Raw genomic sequence first — 19,013 nt, 5'->3', positions numbered from 1 at the left:
TTCCCAACAAAAATAAAGCACTAGTTATGGATCACTGTATGTGAGCAACCACTTTGCCATCAAGAATGTTGTACCGGCCACCAAGGATCACTGTATTTGAGACTTGCCCACTACACGCTGCCGCTACTTACCCAACGGTGGTGGTGACCGGTGAACAGTTGCAGATGAGGCCGACCCTACCTCCTTGTCCAGTGGCTGGTGTGCCTGCCATTTCACATTTACTTCAGCATTCAGCATAGAGTAGTATAAATATACACCGGAAATTACGTATATAGTAGACAGCCAAAAACTACCATCAAATTAAAAAATAGACGTATGAATACCTTTGCATCGAGAACTACAATCATCAGGGGTCAAAATTTTACTCATGATGACGTGGACGAATACATCTATTTTTTTTATGTAACTATAGTTTTCAGTTTTCAGGTTTCCACTACATGTGTCATATGCTTTGCACTGTATATTTTTCCCGTGTAGCAGCAAGGATAGAAGTCATGCAACGCCAAGCCCAGCCAAGCAACCAGACTTACCCTACTACTGTCGGATTCTATTTATGTTTCGAGCCTTTTAAAAATTATTTTGTAAATAGATTCTTAAAAGCACATATTTAAAATTAGACCTTTTTTCCCGACGCTAGTGATCCTGTTATCGAAGTCCAACATCTAAACGTCAATGATTTAGCTATCACATGGGGCTAGGGTGTCAACGCTAACGTTATTGGCGATATTGACACCAAGACATCTCGGTATCATTACCTTTGCACCGAGAAAAAACGTTGATTCCTAGAATAGTTAAAAAAAACTATTTTTAAGATAAATTTAGATAAACATTTATCTAGATTAATTCTCAGAAGTTAGGGTGTAAGTTTTCTCAGAGCTCTATATATAAAATAAGTTTTTAACTAAAAGAATCAAAAGATGTAAACTACTAAAGCCATTCACATTGTGTCCCAGTCAAATGAGGAGCCTCAGACTGCCACATAGGCTAGGGTCACAGGTCCAAAATTTGAGTTCTCCATATTGCAAGTGGCTTTAGGTGTGGCTTTAAATTTATATTTCAGTCCCTACCACTTATTTGATTTAGTTCTCATACTTTTTTCATTTTGTGTAGAGGTTCAAAATTTATACCAAAGACCCTAGACTCCAAAACAAAATTATAAATTCCTCCCTCCCCCGTCTCTCTCCCCCCTTATCTCCTCTCGACCTCTCCTACACTCACTCCCGACAACGAGCCAGCGACTTTGGCTCCCTCCCCTCCTTCACCGGCTGATGTCCTGACTCCTCCCCCTACCGGTAACCGAGGACTCCTCCCCTGACCTACGACCGGCGTCCATCCTACCCTGGCCGGCGCGCCGGCGTGGAGCTCGTAGAGACAGAGACTACGAGCGGGACGGCCGCTCAGCGGCGTGGAGCGGGGTGGCACAGAATGGGACGGCACGGATCTAGTGGTAAGCGTGGGAGGCGGAGGACTCGAGGAGGCCATCGTCAAGCTGCTGCTGCGGACTGGCCAAGGTGGCTTGGAGCGGAGGACGACGACGAGGTTGACGGTACGGAACGGGAACGAGAACGAGGTTAGGACCTATAAATGATGCCGCCTCTTCCTTCACCGCCTCCTCTTCCACCGCTGCCGCCATTTTCCTTTCTCCCCAGGCCGCCGATGCCCACGCCATCGACGTCACCAGATCCGACCAGCGTTGCGTTGGGAGCGACGAAGCACAGGCCCACGCCCTCTCCCAACGCGTTGTGCGCACCGTTCCTCGCCAGTTCCTCGCCTTGCTTTGACACATGCCTGCCAAAACTAACGAAGAACACATGCCCAAGTTTAGCGAGTCGGTGTAGAACACCACGGTGACACGTGGCGAATGGCCTAAGGAGTACCGTCTACTGCTACTGGAGTGTGCAGCCGGACAGTGCCATAAGCCCAACTTGCCACTGGATTGATGATGATGCCTCACGGCTTTAAAGGTGCGCTCGTTCCCACGGACAAACGTCCCCACCACCTCGTCTTTCACGCGCACGCTTCCCAGGCTGTTAAACGGTGTGTTTTTTTAAAAAAATTATATATAAAAGTTACTTAAAAAATTCATATTGATCCATTTTAAAAAAAATAGCTAATACTTAATTAATCATGTGCTAATGGTCTGCTCCGTTTTCTGTGCCAGTGGGATTATTCCCCCACCCTCACTCTCGATCGGGCCCTTAGATCAGGTGAAAATATGATGAGATAGTTGTACTACACTCTACAAGAATCGCTAGTGACGGACAGCGCGCGTGCCACATTGCCAGTTACCACATGCCAAAGCAACCAACCAAAGCACCACAGTTAATTGTAGGAGTATGTATCACTCACTAGTCAGAGAAAGCCTGGTCGTGGTCGTCGTCGGCTTTCACCTGTGGCCGCCTTGGCGGCTCTCCTTTCCATTCCATTTTTACCTGATCTCTCTCTCTTTCTGCGTACTGAGCCCCTGTGACACTGGCAGGTGGGCCCACCTCCTGCGTGGTGGTGGGGCCCACCAACACACGCATTCAATGCCACCCTCATCCAGAGGGCGACGTGGGTGGGGCCAATGAGGCCCATCCTTTTTGTAGACGAGAGGAGAGAGAGAGAGAGTACGAGAGTCGTCGCTGGCGCGGACGCGGAGGCTACGCGGTTTCCCGCCACCCATGGGCATTAGGGCACCCATAATAGTTATATATAAACTCTCTATAATAGATCCATGTCAGCATATTTTTCTACTTAGAAGATATTAAATAAAAAGAGAGAGTAAAGCTATCTACTAACTTAGAGATAGTCTATAGAGAAAAACGAGACAATACATAAGAGCTATAGATATCTATGTAGACATACTATTGAGGTGATTTACTATTAATCTAGTATATTACTGAGATATACATGTTTTATAGAGAACACCTTACTTTACTATTTACTATTGCGGTTGCTGGACCTACTGCTACGAATCTCTCGATATTTTTTGGCGGGGAATTCCTCCACTCTCGCGCCTCTGTTTCCAACTCCGCCCGGAACATTCAAATCAAAAAAAAAAAAAGAAGAAAGAAATCGATGCACCGAGCCTGCCTGTCACGGTATCGTCGTTGCCCGTCACGGATATCATACTATACCTTGCAAGATTCGATTCCTTGTAGTACACACAGTAAAACGCAACGGCACGTTCGCGTGAGATCAACGGTGTCCTGTCATTGAAACCGAGGCTAAAGAACGCGATTCCGTGTAGTACATCCTGACGGGAGCGATGCGAAATCCAAATCAGGCGATGAAAAAAGAAAAAAAAAAAACATTACGGCGTAGCATCTCGTCGGCGACGTGCTCCGTCGTTGCCGCTGCCCCCGCTGAGAGCCTCACTCTCTGACCGGTCCACGGGTAGCGTCGCTTTCGGATTAACATGGTAGAAAATTAAGCGGAAAATATTGAAGAACATCTTCGCCCGAAGCTTCGCGCCGTTGAGATGAGATCTGCATCCGCTAGCCGAAATCCAGTGACGTTGATGCAGAGACAGTCAGACAGACGAGTTTGTTCGTCTTCTCCTTTCTGGAAAGCGAAGTGTTTCTCTGCCCCCACACAAGCAACTCAACAGGCAGATCTTCGCAAGTTGGAAGGTGAAATCAGAAAAAGATTACACACACAACAATTTTAACAACGACGCTAAATAATAATAGTAGTAGTAGTAGAGGTAATTCACATTACAAGTTCTTATAACACGCTAATAATATTACAAGACATAATAATAATAATAATAATAATGCTACTACTACTGTTTACAACCTGTAAGATCAGCAGTAGAAGGTAATAACAGACTTTAGAAGAGCAATGGACGCCACGGCCGGAGTAACTGACCAGTGACCGGCCACCGGAGACGCACGCCGGACACAAAAACGCCGGCTGCCGGTAGCATCGGCGTCTCCGGTTGAGGAAGAACACCAACCAACCCTAGCATCTACAGAGGAAACAAGTCCGGAGAGAGATCGATCTACGTACACAAACGAACCAAACCAAAAGGATTAGGGACTTAAAAACTGCTAATCCATGCCCGTCCGTGCGGTGCAGAATGTCTAAAATCCCATCTGCACGGCGGCGGCGGCGGCGACGATTAGGCTAACGACGGCGTGAGTACTAGCCAAGAAGTGGTGGTAGTGTTAATTGGCGGCGAGGAGGGAGTCCCAGTCGATCTCGTAGGACGGGTACTTGGTGAGGGCGAAGGCGGCGGCCTCGTCCCACGGCGCCTCGCTGAAGTCGAGCTGCTGCATCTCCGGCACGGTCGCCGGCGTCTCGGCCGTGGTGGCGGCGGAGGACGGCGACAGGGAGGGCGACGAGTCGGCGGACTCCAGGCAGGACGACGCGTCGTCGGAGGACGGCGACGAGCAGTTGCTGGTGGGCGCGGAGGATGTCGCGGCGGCGGAGGCGGAGACAGAGGACTTCTTGGCGTTCTTGGCGGCGGCGATGTTCTGGCAGAGCGTCTGGAGCTTGGCGTCGACGGAGGCGTGGAGCGGGCCGCGGGAGGCGGCGTTGTCGGGGAAGTTGAGCCGCGCCGCGTCGCCGCGGAGGCGGTACGCCGCCTGGTCGTAGGCAAGCGCCGCCTCCTCGGCGGTGTCGAAGGTGCCGAGCCAGAGCCGCGTGCGGTTCCGCGGGAGGCGGATCTCCGCCACCCACTTCCCCCAGTGCCGCTGCCGCACGCCGCGGTACAGCTTCTGCGGCCGCGGCGGCGTCGCCGCCGCCCCCGCCGCCGAAGCCGACGACGACGACGCCTTCATCGGCTGCGCGCGCGGGCCGAGCGGGCCGGCCTGCGCCGCCTGCCGCTGGAGGTGGAGGCGGGCCTGGATGTAGTGCATCTGGGCCGGGCTGAGCTCTGGCTGCTGGGCCAGCCCGCCACCGTACGCGAACGCGTGCGGGAAGGAGAATGGCGAGGTGGGACTAAACTGGGAACAAACCGGAGGTGAGCCGGAGGCATCTCGGATAAAAGGCTCGAGTGCTCTCATCAGCTCCTCCCCTGACAGATCTATAGCTGCAGCCATCTACTTACTCTTTTTTTTGGGATTTTTTTTTCTGATACTAAAACAGTAGTAACAAAGATTTGCCTGGTTCCGAATCCAAAATCAAGAACAGGCAGGAAGGAGGGAGAAATCGACAGCCACAGTAAAAAAACAGATGGCTTTTTGGTGGTAGATCTAGCAAGTGAGGTGTGGAAAAAGAACCCCTCTTGGCTACCAACCTAACACTAGAACAACACAAAGAAGATGAAAGAAAAACAGCAGATCTGGGAGCCCTGGATCTAAAAGGCCCTGGGTCTCTCGCTCTCTGCAAGCAACCTAACCAAGAAACCGTAGAAGAACAGGTGGGGGAGCCAGAGGAGGAAGAAGAAGAGGGTTTCGAGAAAACTTTACCTTGAAGACGCTCGAAGTCGCTCAGATCTAAAGCTTTTCTTACCTCGCTCGAGCTCACGGTGGCTGTGGGTGTTCGTGGGCTTGGAGATGGTGGCGGCGGGGTGTGTGTGTGGGCGAAAGTGGGAATGGTAGGCGGGGAGGTGTGAGGGACGCCATTGGAGCTCTTTTATAGCAAAGCTCTCCAGCTCCAAAGACCATTACCGGTTAATCCCATCCCTTAATTAGTAATTTCCCTCGTCTTATCGCCCCGGATTAGAGCGGTATAATCCGTGATTAGTGGTTTCCTTCGATGTTACTCCTCCTCCCGCTAATCGCTTTCTCGCGATGACAGCAGCAGCGGAGCCTGCATGGTCTCACTGCCGAGTGGGCCCCACGCGGTGACGCATAATTGCGGCAACGCAGCGTGGAGGGCGTGACACTGGGCGCTGCTTCCACTGGATCCGGTGCGGCGTGGCGGCAGGACGGGTGGAGCCGTGCGGCTCCACCCCGCGCGCGCCACGTGTCGAGGAGGTCGACACGTGTCGGCGGCGTCCACCGGTGCTTCCGGTTAGCGGGTGACGTGGCAGGGTGCGAGGTGGGGGCTATACCTGTGTTTGGTGTTCGATGCGCCGCAGCGGCGTTGGAGCTGGCGCGAATATTCCACGGGTATCCGGCCGTGGCAAGTTGTGCATTTTTTCTCTTTTTTGTAGAGGGGCAAGTTTTTTTTTTTTTTTTTTGAGAAGGGATAGAGGGGCAAGTTGTGTCTTGTGTGTTTGATGATGAACTTCCTTTTGGTCAGCAGGTTGTCCTGTATTTTTCTTGTTTTAACGCAACCGGTGACTTTTTGGTACAGTGTGTTTTGCTCTCATGTTGCTGTGTTTTGAGTTTTGACATCCGGAAACACCATTCAAATGCTGGATAGAAAATTGTGAAAAATTAGAATCGTATTATACGTGTGAAACAGATTATTGGAAAACATAGATTTTTTTTTTTAGGATACAGTGTTTGAAATATGGAAATGTTAATCTTATTTTTTATTGTAAAACTTGACAATAATTTATTGCAATCCCATATGCTTGCAGGAAGGCCATTGTCACATAAGAACAAATACAGTCAGATAATTTAGATGGTTATGATTCATTCATGCTGACAGAAAAGATAAGTTGAGATAAAAGGAGAGAATTGAGAGCATTGACCAGCAACTAATTAAATTGTCACTAGCTACATGCGCACTCCAAGGCAAGCAACACTAGACAAGTGTATACTCATCCATAGAGCTATGGAGTACATGTAAGACAATGCATAAACTGTGAGAGTAACAATAGCAGTAGGAATGCGGCGGGACGATAACAAATATAGAAAAGCAATGTCAACTAGCGTGGGGACTTGAGATCAAAGCGCTCAAAGACGACGCAATGGGCATAGTTTGTTGGGGGTGACAGAAGTTGTGACCTCGAGGATGATGATCGAAGTGACGATTGTGTTCTCCATGTTCGATGCATCCAACTTTCATCCTATTATGTCATCGCTCGGTTCAATCACTACATCCATATGCTAGCTCTCCACTAGCAACTATAGCTAGGCTGTGTTTAGATCCAAAATTTGGATCCAAACTTCAGTCCTTTTCCATCACATTAACCTATCATACAAACATAACTTTTCAGTCACATCATCTTTAATTTCAACCAAAATTTAAACTTTGGATTCAACTAAACAATGCCCTATTCTTTGCGCTCGACACATAGCCAGTGTTGGCCCATTCTTACTCTGTTGTCTACATATGCCCATTGCAATAGCTGAACCAAAGCGGCAGTGGCGATGAGAGAGAGAGAGAGCTAGAAGCTTCTCTGTGCACAAGATCCTTATCAAGAGACTAGGCTAGATTTTTTTTTCATGTGAAAATGTATGGGGGGGGGGGGGGGGGCAGGGATGGATATGCATCCAATTGTATTAGGTCGTGTTAGATGATATCAATGACCCTATGCTAATCCCGTTACAGAATATTCTTTAGAACAAAGAAAAATAAAACATTAACATTATATTGTTTATCTAGTTAGTGACATCTGCAATATTTTTTACTGAATCCACCCTTAAAAGAGGGAATATATAGCATTTCTCTGAAAATCAAGGTAGCAAATTATTTAAACCAAAGGTATCTACAATTGCCAATCCCAAAGGAAAGCTAATAAATCCTCTATTTGTCCTTCATCTATCCTCTATTATCCAACATTTTAGCTGGTAAAACCACAAGTTACCAAGATCAGCATGTGACCTATCATGAGGCATGAGCCATGTAATGCACGCAGGATCCTCTTCTCCTGTTTTGCATTCTGAATTCTGTTTGCGCTATGTAGCTCTCTTCATCGATTGTTCCTCTGATGTTACAGATGCAGGCATCGATCGATCTTCATCGCTAGCACGCATGGGATCGTCGTGGCCACGGCATTGCCTGCGATTTGTTGGCGTTGCTCTACACGTCTCGATCGTTGCACGTACGACGCCATAACCACCTCGTTAATTCCGACGCTGCTACTGCTCCTGTACATTTGCATCACCATCACGCAGTGGGTACCGACGTGTCGTGTTCAGTGATGTACCCACGCATCGTTTGATGCTATTTCAGAGACTTGCTGATTTTGAAAACGACGTGCTAACAATAGGCTTATAGTATGATTAGCAACCGGTCAGCATTGTGCCATTTGTCCCAGGGAAGAATTAGTGGTGCCAATAATATACCTTTCCGTCTCTGTAATAGAATTAACTACAGAAATTAATGTGACACACGATACACAAGTGTATGCTTGATGACAAATCTACTGATGAATGATGACAGCATTCGTATTTGACAATCTAAGCTATTAATGGTCAAAGCAAAAGGTCCCAGATCTTACATTACAACAAATATCTTAGTACTACTACATTACAACAAACGAGTGAATTAATTAGTACTCGTATTCAATTGCGTCCATGTTAGAAGTGCAGGAAAAAAGAAAGTATCAATCAATATATAAATGCTACTAGCATAATGTACTAATGGTCCATAAGTTATGGACAAAAAGATGTTGGTCATGTGTAACTGTTGGCTCTCCCATAATGCAATGCAAGGAAGTTGACCTGACCTCTGGAAGATCAAATTAAACCAACAGCTTGATCCCAGAAAACAGCTGGGCAGATGGAACTTACTTAGCTGGAACTAAGAATATCAAATTAATAATCCAGATCACCGGTTATTAGTTGACTTAGTTGTCACCCTCACTGGTTCCACGCCTATGGCTAGTGCTTAATTATCATGCATTTTCTCCTCGTCCGATTCACTGTTCAGCGTGCTTTGTGTCTCTTGTTAGATTTGTTAACGGATTGCTCGTAGAATGATTGCGGTTCAATGGAGCGAATGATCGTAACTTTGCCACACACCATCACTATGGAGTATGGACTTCTAGCCATGTAACCACTTAATTTGAGAGTAGGGGGAAATGAAAAAATTAAGAGCATATATAAAACAAGGTGAGCCATTAAGTATTTTAAATTTAAAAATAAATTCATATGATTTTTAAAGGATAGATAATTCCACCGTTATCTTCCTAACATAAAATAGAGTAGATAAGAAACTAGAGGTAGTTTGATCAGTTAACAACCAACTTAAATCCTTATCGGTTTAGCCCCCAAGCCCACTAGCACTTGTATAAGAGGGAGAGATGCACGGCCAAGAGGACTCTCAAGGCTTGTCGCCAAAACCAAAGATCGGTCTAGTGCTGGTAGGGTTCATAGTGGAAAAAATCAGACCAGGTCAGCGGTTTAACCCGAAAAAACCGGAACCAGAGGTTGCAATGGTTCGGTCAAATAGAAAGACCGGACATACAATTGAACCGCTTCAGATCGCTTGAACCGGCCAGTTTTGTGATGAACCGGGCAATAAACCGCCTTTGGTCGGACCAGACTAAGGCAAGTTAGTGAATGAATGTGCCACACGATGGCCCAGTTAGTGTGTTTTGGGCCATACTTGTGCGCAGGCTTGATTTTTTTTTTCGCAAAAATCGAATGAAAATGTGCGCTAGTGGGGAGTCGATCCCTGGTTGATTGGTTACGACCGGCTGGTTCACGGTTGGACTGTCAGATCGGTGAACCAGCAAGATGACTGGGTCATCTATTGGTCCGATTTTTTCCACTATGGTTCATAGTGCTAAACCTAAACCGGTGACCTAGTGAGGTGAGTGCCAGTTAAGAAAAATCCATTGTGAAGTGTTAATAAAATAAGTTTATGGTAATTACTCAAGTATAGAAACAAACAAATTAAATATTAAAAAGTTAAAAACTTGATTTAAAAATGTTTTTTGATAAATGCTTATAAGTTCTTGTTAAAAAAAATCGTGTTGTTTAGGGGCTTGTGAAATACTACTCCAATGTTTACCTTGAAAAGAACGGGAACTAATAGGGGTGAAAACGGAGCGGATTCGGACGGATAGTGGTCATACCTATATCCTAAACAAGTTTTATAAATGGATTTGGAGTGGATGCGGATAGTGTACGGATGTAGATGCGGAGCGGATTATTTCGGATATCGAAAATGGTGCGAAATCGGTTCGGAAACGAAATAAATTTATCGGATGTTATGTGTGTATGCAATCAATACAACATCGAGTTAGCGATGCAAGGAACAATAATACAATAATCAATAAACAACCCATCGTAATAATTAAAGGCTTAAGTTCTAAATAACATGAATACATGATGTCCATAATATAAAAATACTGCTACGCAAGTGTGACATGAGACGATGAAAGCCTCATACTAAGAAATATATATTAATTGATGAATTAGGCCATTGGATGGACCAACTTATGTAGTTACATGTGTTGATAATTTCGGATTATCCGAAAAATGGCTTATCAGATAATCTAACAAAAATATCAGATAATACGTATCTGTATCTATATCTGCCAGATTTTTAAAAGCTTATACCATATCCTTATTTCGGACGGATTTGAAACTGAGCGGATCGGATCCGTTTGCTCCCCTGGGAACTAAAGAAAGGGGGGCACACATGGCCCCCACGAAGCAAGCGGCAGTTGCAAGTTAGTTGGCGAGAGCAGCAACACAGTGCCCAACATTTAATTAGCCTCTACCGATGATCAGTTGCTCCCATCTCGTCAGTCGTCGGGCCGCTGAAGCTGAAAGCTGAATAGGATCGCAAATCCGCAATCTTCCGGACGATCGATCGATCCACGAATCATCAAACCCGTTCTTCCTCCCAACGCATTGGCATATGCACGACCCATCGCCCCATGTGCTGCACGACGTACCGTGCGCCCACCCCAGGCGCCGGACAGGGCGCCGGGCACGGCCCGTGCGCGCTGCCGAGGCCACATGCCCGCTGTCTCTCCCTCGTTGTTTTTTCATTTTCAGAATTTTTTTAAATTTTTAATTTTAAAATAAACATTTTTAAAACTTATTTTCAAGAGGCTTGTTCACTTTGTTACCGTTTTAAACCTTACCAAGTTTTGGCATTGCCGAATTTTGATAAGATTGCTAAAATTTTGACAAGATTTTATATGCAGTTACTAAAATTTGTCAACAAACTAAATGTAGCCGCTTTTTTTAAATTTTATCAAAACTTGGTAAGGTTGAAAATGGTAGCAATTGAACAAGCCCAAGATCTAAACCTTCTTAACCATGCCAGTTGGATTGACGTGGCAAAACAACACTGACGCCAAACTGACTGGCGTGGCAGCGTTCACGCTCGCTGTGTGTGACGTGCCCCAGTGCTGTTTTGCCATGTTATACATGCTGGCGTAAAAAAAAAGATTCTAAAAAAAGTTGGGAAGAATTTGTTTTTAAAATTAACTAAAAAAATTAAAAAGATAAAAAAATTAACTCTCTCTCCGTCGTCTCGTCACCTCGCCCCCAGGCCTCGCCGCCGGGCGCGCCCACACTGCGCTGCGCTGCGCCACACATGTGATGCTGCCGCTTGCGTGCGTGCGCGCCGTGCAGCGCCTCGGTTATTCCGCGCGTTTCTCCTCCCCCTTCCCCTCTCCCCCGCGAGGCGCCGGCGCATGCAGTGCACCTCGATCGTTGCGGTAATCGCGTGTGATTGATTGACTGATTTGCTCGTCGGATTTGCGGCTCCTTTTTGTGCGTGTTAGTTTCGGTTTGTGGCGTAAACCATGTGAGGGCTTCGCTTTTTCTTGTTTTCGTTTGGTGGAGGGTACATCGTGCGTATGCTTGGACTGGAGCGTTGATTTGATTAACTTAACATGGTTTCCTAGGTTATAACTTTGTCGACTAGTCCATTAGTGAATTGGTTATACGAGCAGATTAAATAGCAGGCTATATGCCAACTATCAAGAAGAAAGAAGAGAGAGATGAGCAGCGGGTTACAGGTGTGTAGCCAGCTGCAGTACGAGCTTCAAAACGAAATGTATCTATGACAGGTGTGACTATATACTAATAGTTTAGTATACTTTTATATGTTACTATTGTATAAATTGGCTATTAAATTGATTATAGATGATTTAGAGTAAGTAGCTGGCTATACTATTGCATCTACTACTAGGTGACTGCGCGACAAAACCGCAGTTAACCGCTATAGCTAAGTTTTGGCTGTGTTTAATTGCTTCCAAAGTTAGAAGTTTGAGTTGAAATTGGTATGATGTGACCGAAAAGTTGTGTGCGTATGACAGGTTGATGTGATGGAAAAAGTTGAAAGTTTGGATCAAAGTTTAGATCTAAACACAGCCTTTATACCTCAAAGTAGACGTTAGTTTGTCGGCCCGGGGAGTTCATTACCGCAAAAAAGTTAGCAGCTGTTTTGATGATCCGAGTCATGTGCTGATTGTTCATCTAATCATCTTTTGGAGCCTCGCTGACTGTTCATTTGTATCCTAGTAGTCTGTCTAGCTAGCAATTAGTCCCACCAATGTCAACAAAGATCAGGAAGAGAGGCAAAAGTGAGGTGGTTTCGTGTGGAGTGAAGGGGAGAGCCTTTTTGTGTGGGACGAGACGGCTCATGAGACAGCAGCATGCGCGGCCGCCGCGGCGTCTGTCCCCTCCTCTCTACCGCCGTGTTCGCCTCTGCATGCCTTTTTTTTTGTTCCTTCACGTCTGCTGCCTTGTGGCACGGCGGCTGCCTTCCGTTCGATCCCAGCTTGGGCTGCTTTTGCTGATGCGCTCACGTTTTCCCCAAGTTACCCGCGCGCGCGCGCGAAGTCGTCGCGGTGATGGGGGAATGTTTGGACCATGGAGTAATTTGGAGAGTTTCAAGCGAGACAATTTTCTTGTTTTGAAAGCGATCAATCCGTTTTTTTTTTTGATGATTTTCAATATTTGGTTGGTTCAATATTTGCCTTGCGATTGCAGTGTCGTCCGTGACAAATGGTGATGTTGGGCCTACCACTCATAAATCTTTGGCTACATAGTTAGGTTAAAACAAGTTTGTTTGGTAGAGCTTCAACTTTTAAATTTAACCCCAAAAGCTGAGTTTAAATTGGAGTTGTGAAGTAACCTTAAACCATGCTTCACTTTTCTAGTTTATTTTGTCAGGGCACTTCAACCGATTCTATTTTCTTTTTTAGTGGCTGAACTATATGATGCTTCACTTTTCTAGTTTATTTTGTCAGACACTTCGACTCTATTTTCTTTTTGAGTGGCTGAAACTATATGATTGGGATCTAACACCAGGAAAAATAGAACAGAACCAAACGTACCCTTAAAAGTTATCCACCTTTCATGGCCCTTGAGCACCCGGCCATTGGTGGACCGCCCAGTTACTGCTGGCCTCCAATTGGGACGAGAAGCCTCCGGGCTCCAGACATAATCACTCACCCAACCCAAGCAGTGTCCAACCGAGCAGCCCAACAATCAAACTGAGTGCCATTTTGCCACAAAGATCAATGAGAGATTGAGAGTACCAACCAAACCTGCCAGATCCCATCAGGGCAAGCAAAACTTGGCATGTCACTGCCTAGTGCCAACATCGCTGCTTGCTGCATGACTGCATCAGAAACATATAACCAACACAACAAACAGCAGGTAAACTTGTCTACAAACTTCACCCAGAAGCATAAACAGAATCACCATTTCAGTTACAAAAAACGCTGACTGGCCTAGTCAGGAGCCACCAACATTCGGAACACAAACAGGTAAAAGGAATGTACAGTTGACGGGTATACCACCACCACCACCGAATCACCATCTTTCTGACGAAACTTATTTCTTTTTGTCCTATATAAACTGAATTCAAACAAATTTACCAGGTAATGGGTATGATCCTGTAACTTAACCTGACCGACCAACGGCATACGCCTCGCGGGCAGCCTCGGTTGAGTTCTTCACGCTTTCAGACAAGCTGGACATGGCTGTTGAAAACTTTGACAGCCGATCGAACATGGTTGCTAAACCGGCCTGCAGGGTTGCCAGCTTCGATCCAGTCTCCGGTTTGTTACCTTCTGCTTGATGATTCTTGAACATTTTCTTGAGATCTGACATGATGTTCTTGATAGAGCCCAAGGTTTCTTCACCCGGGAGTGACGCGATTGCTGAGGACCAGTCATCAAGGAGCACGAACATGGGAGGAGCAAGGTGTCGGCGAGGCGAGAGCGTCAGCCTCCTTCCCCGGGTGTGATCGTAAGGTTGCAGCACGCATTTCTGCAGCCAGGAGTGGAGACCATCCACATAGCATTTGTAAGCAGCAATCCAATTCGTCAAGCTGGAGTAGAAGAAACCCATCTCGTTGACAAGGTTCACCAAGGGCTGCTTGTACGGCTCGCCGCGAGGAGATCTCAGGACATAAACGATATCCGACGACGAGACGATGGTCTGCTGAACTCGGTGAATTTCATGCATCATTGCCCACATGCGCGTCAACCTATGTCAAGCACGATAAAAGAAGTATCCAAATCAATGCCAAGAAGTTACAAATAAGGGCAAGCTTGATCTTGTTTGAGCGATTCGCATTTGATGAAACCATGAATACTTTGTTGAAAGGGTGCAGCATTTAACTGAAAATAAAAGGAAACATAGTTCTGACAATGGACTTACCCTTTTAATAGTTCAAGAAGTTGGGGCTGCAGCTCTTCATCCCTTAACTTCTCAATTATTTTAGAGATTGAATATAGTACTTCAGTTCCTACCTTGAGCCGCGAATACAAATCTTTAACAATAACTCGAGTCTTGTCAACTTCTTTGGCACTCGCATCTCTTTCAAATTGGTGCCTTAACTGAACGCATTTCTTATCATATATCTTCTTGAGTGATTCTGTACCCTGCAGTTCATAAAGTAGCTAGGTTAGAGCACAGAAATCCAATTAAGCAGAAAAATATATAGTATGCCTCCTACACTTAGACACAGTAAAACACTGTAGCGGTTCTTTCCCCCATTTTTTTGTTACTCCTACAAGCTATTCTGAACCCAAAAAGATCATGACACTAATGAGGTTATATCCTAATGCAATTTCTGCATTCTGTAACATGTAGGAACCTCTAATAGATAAATACAAATACCATATATAACCCCAGATATTTAAGACATTATTACAAGGGAGCGATTATAAAGATTTAAGATAGTGAAAGAAACATATATGGCTATGTGCATTCATAGTTGATGCAGAGGCTCGAAGCTACTGCCACTATATAAAATAAGTCAAAACAAACAAATCAGCATGTTCCCTTTTTTCACCAAGGCCTCCCTGACCACTCTCTAACTCACACTCCTCCCCACGCTTCCCAAATCTACTCTCCAACATAACCTTCTTACGTACTTCGCCAATGTAATCAAAGTTGCCTTCAGCCTTATATAGCAATCCTCTGCCCCAATGCATAACTTATTTCGCTAACACATCCTATGCATTACTCAACTCATTTTTTATGGTATGCCCATAAATTTAGGCATTTGTTTTTTGTTTAGACGTTAGAAGTGTACTACCTCCATGACTCCATCCCAAAACATAGCTACTTCTGGCTATGTACACTTTTGGTATGTGCAATAGGTCATTGTCTGATGGCTGTGATCCAGAAAGGGTTGAATAAACATGTCAATACGTCATGGTCCCCACATAGGTAAGGCGAAGTGTGCCCTAGGCTAACACTTGAGCGCCTTGTCGTTTGTGGGAAGAAGATCCCTACAAGCATACTGTAAAGCTCCATAATAACATCTAAAGCTCCACCTCACTGCTCACTGCCACTAAAATTAGAGAAGGTGAGCAAGAAAAGCAAACGTGACGGTGGTCAGCACCTAGACCCAGTTGTGACAAACCGACAAAAAGACTTGGGCACACCCAATAGGTGGCTTTAAAATCAGATGTTCTTTCTTCGACCTAGGACCAACACGCCACCGCCATTCGCCACATTCTCCCTGGCTTTAACAATAACTATGTGGCCTTAACAACATATGTATCTTCTCTCGGCCATAAGGCGAGGAGATACCTGTGATGGCAGATCTTGAATGCCTTAATAACCATATAGTTCTTGGTTGAACACCTTAATATTGTACGGTTTGATAGCGTTCGCCCTCTTCTTCATGCAAATGTATGGGTGATTTTTTTCATGTAGTGTATTTAAAAAATAAGAGGCTAGCTAACACAAAAGAAACCAACCATGAACAACAGAAAAAAAAATGCAGAAACTTGGCAACACAAGTTTTTCTTGAAAAATGAAGTAACAACATACACAAAACTATAAACCAAAAATATGAAAGTGGAGCAAAGACTATGTGGAACTCTTCCCTCCATGTCTTATTATTATCCAATGTTGCGGGAATCTAGGTTCTTTCATCAAACCATCGAGGCAATAAGAATGCCAATTGCAAATGAATCGCAATGATAATCTAGAAATGCTATGTGTTTGAAGTTTGCATCATAAAACCACAAATTAATGCAGAAGTACATCCTATAAAACAAGCAATGCTACCTAAAGAAGTCGGAAACAATATACATTCACACATTTCACATTTTTTTTTACATTAGTAAATACATAGAATGATTGTAATTATTTAATCCTTAAAAGTAGTTATGCATGCTATTTTACCACATTGGACTGTGCGTTACATAATAAGGCAGATACTAATGCGTCAAAGATTTTTTTTTTTTTCATATATTTACCTTTTCTGTATGAGTTTGTGACTTTGCTTTAATGTATATTTGCATTAGGAATTGGTGACAATAGTGGTAACAACTATAATACAATCTGTTTTGATACATTTCTAATAAAACACAAGACAAGCAGAATCCCATGGTTCTACACAGATGCTGTAAAAGATCCATTGCCAGTGCAATTCTCTTATAAGCATCGGTTGAAGAGCACATATGAGCTCACCTTTAACTCATTGTATAGCTTCATTTCCCAAGCGTAGAGTCTATCTAAAGAGGATGCATGGCTTCCTGAAATCATACAAAACTCTTCAACAAAGTCAGTACAGATCTCTGAAAATTCATCGTCCATTTGAGCTGGAGTAAGTGGGTTCTTAGATGCTGATGATCGCGATGAAAGTGAGCGATTCCAAGTGATTGCTTTTGTGACACGCTTCTCTGATCCTGCAGTAAAAGAATGAATGTGATTTTTTCAATAAACATCAAAATGAGGCTGACATTGTTGGAGTATAAATTACACCGAAGTTCACAAATTTCAGTATTTGTCTGCAGAAGATAAATATACCATCAGATGCTGCAGTTCCGGCTTTGCAACCGATGAGAAATGTTGGTCGAAAAAGCACGTATGATGATTTTCCTGCTATTCAAAGTTTATTCGAGAAATTAGCACCAATGTTAAGTAGAAAAAAAAATCACGAGGACACTACCATCATGAAAATGTTGTCCTAACCTTTTGTCTGGGAAGAAATGCTAAGGCGGATCTTCTTCGTCTCAAGCATCCTCGAGACCTCATGGCAGGATACAGCTGCCCTAGAAAACTGACGTTCAAGATCTTTCACACAGGAAAGAAAATCTTTGGATGAGTCAGAGTCAGTGATGAAAATGGCCTTGGCATCTTCATTCTTGGGAGCATTAACATTTATATGGTTGGCCTCACTTTTAATGTTATCACTAACATCATTAGAATTCTCCCGTCCTATAGCCTGCGTCTGCACTTGGTCGAGCTCTTCCTCCAAGCTTGAGTCATTGGGTAAATGAGTACCAGACATCTGAATTTCATTAGAATTAGAGTGGTGCAAGTCAGGAAGGTTACCATTTTTGTGAACCTGTTTCCATCCAGGTGCATCAAACACTTCTTGCACCTCAACAATTTCACTTGTGTTTCCAATTGAAGAAGCCAAACCCATTTCATTTGGATTGCTCAGATCTTCCAACGTTCTCAATTCAAATGTTTGGCTGTTCACTGAGGCATCTGATGCAACATTTTCACTAACAATAGTTGGATCAAAGAAATCCCATGAGGAGCAAAACTCTAGCTGTAGTGGTGGTGGAAGGAAAGCAGTGATGGACTGCTCCTTCTGAACAGAGCTAGCCTGACTTGTGTTGATTGTCACAGTCACAGAAGTGCTTGCCTCTGACTTCATATGGTTAACATCGGAACGGTGAGGTGGCGATGATGATACTATAGTACAAGAAGAATGAGGAGACCGCTCTATATCATCATCATCCTTGTGTGCCTCCACAAACTGCCTTAGAGCAATGCCAAGACCGCGGAGAGATTGCTCGTATGCAAGTTGAGCAGCCGAAAGGGCATACCTTGCATCAATTGCTTGTTCAATGTGTCTCAACCGATCCTTGCAGATCAGTAATGCGGTGTCCTCGTCTTGCTTTGAGACAGATGAACCCATGGTTCACTTCCTGATAACAAAAAAGACTTACACCATAAATACAGATAAAACATGCTATCATGTCCAGAAAATTCATGGTTTTTACAAGGACATCACCATTTCTATTCATGCCCTTGGATTTTAGGGTTAGTATCAAGCATTAAAAAATCTATGACATGCACCAGAACATGGCCAAAAAGATGTGTTTATCAATTTTATCAGAAAACTGAATTGGTTAGCTAAGCAAACATAAAAGAGCAAATACAAAAGGATGTTTCATGTCAGAATATAGATTGCATTTATCGATGACAAAGTCCATTTCACTTGATTATCGACGGGACATGATTATAAATTATAATCTACGCATGTTGAAACCAAAGGATTTAGCATAAGTATTGAGGCTAATTATAAAGAAAATTCAAGATTCCCCGCAGAAAAACAATAATCAAGATACAACAGAGAAACTGTCCATTGAACTCCAAGTTTCAGGGTATCCATAGGGACCATACCAACAAATGAAACCAATGATTATTAAACAACTTGGGAGCTAACCAACACAAAAAACTTCAACCCGTTGAAAACGGAAAGACCACTTTGTTTAAGATCACACCTGCACTTTCTGAAGAAGAAAAAAGAAACAACACCCTATTCTGCCACAGCAATATAATCATTTTTTTAGATAAAGAGCAATATGATCATTGCAATCCATCGATTCAGGGTGCCTATGCGCTCGGAGACCACCTAATGATTAGTCCATCAATCAAGCATAAGGAAATCAAAAGTACACGTCAAACAGCAGAGAAAACAAAAAAAAAAACTTCACGACACAGGACGAAGACGAAACTATCAATCTACAAGACCGAGCACGAGCGGCATGGATGAACTGAAACACT

General features: G+C 44.3%; 2 protein-coding genes across 2 annotated transcripts; both read right to left on the bottom strand.

Annotated features, from left to right (window-relative positions):
• Positions 1 to 3,683: 3,683 nt before the first annotated feature.
• On the bottom strand, positions 3,684 to 5,548 carry LOC127784667 (ethylene-responsive transcription factor RAP2-13-like). The gene has a single exon (XM_052312006.1). It carries the CDS (start codon positions 5,025 to 5,027, stop codon positions 4,152 to 4,154), a length of 876 nt encoding a protein of 291 aa, XP_052167966.1. The 5' UTR covers positions 5,028 to 5,548; the 3' UTR covers positions 3,684 to 4,151.
• An 8,098-nt stretch (positions 5,549 to 13,646) lies between these two features.
• Positions 13,647 to 18,141, bottom strand: LOC127783663 (protein ALTERED PHOSPHATE STARVATION RESPONSE 1-like). Its single transcript, XM_052310857.1, has 5 exons — positions 17,184 to 18,141; positions 17,019 to 17,090; positions 16,680 to 16,897; positions 14,409 to 14,632; positions 13,647 to 14,235 (listed from the first exon to the last, which is right to left on the bottom strand). Exons 1-5 carry the CDS (start codon positions 18,139 to 18,141, stop codon positions 13,647 to 13,649), a joined length of 2,061 nt encoding a protein of 686 aa, XP_052166817.1.
• Between the last annotated feature and the right edge of the window lie 872 nt (positions 18,142 to 19,013).

The sequence above is a fragment of the Oryza glaberrima genome, chromosome 9 (assembly GCF_000147395.1).
Source record: "Oryza glaberrima chromosome 9, OglaRS2, whole genome shotgun sequence".
In the NCBI taxonomy this organism is placed as follows: Eukaryota; Viridiplantae; Streptophyta; class Magnoliopsida; order Poales; family Poaceae; genus Oryza; species Oryza glaberrima.
Note: the sequence above shows the minus strand (reverse complement) of the source record. Positions and strands in the feature narration are given on the sequence as shown.

What these genes read in the sequence shown, in the direction of transcription:
- LOC127784667 (XM_052312006.1), bottom strand. Translation starts at nt 5,027, where the DNA reads ATGGCTGCAGCTATAGATCTGTCAGGGGAGGAGCTGATGAGAGCACTC.
- LOC127783663 (XM_052310857.1), bottom strand. Translation starts at nt 18,141, where the DNA reads ATGGGTTCATCTGTCTCAAAGCAAGACGAGGACACCGCATTACTGATC. An exon ending in CATTTCTTCCCAGACAAAAG is followed by an intron (nt 17,091 to 17,183) that starts GTTAGGACAACA and finishes TTTGAATAGCAG; the next exon opens with GAAAATCATCATACGTGCTT. An exon ending in AGCTATACAATGAGTTAAAG is followed by an intron (nt 14,633 to 16,679) that starts GTGAGCTCATAT and finishes TATGAACTGCAG; the next exon opens with GGTACAGAATCACTCAAGAA.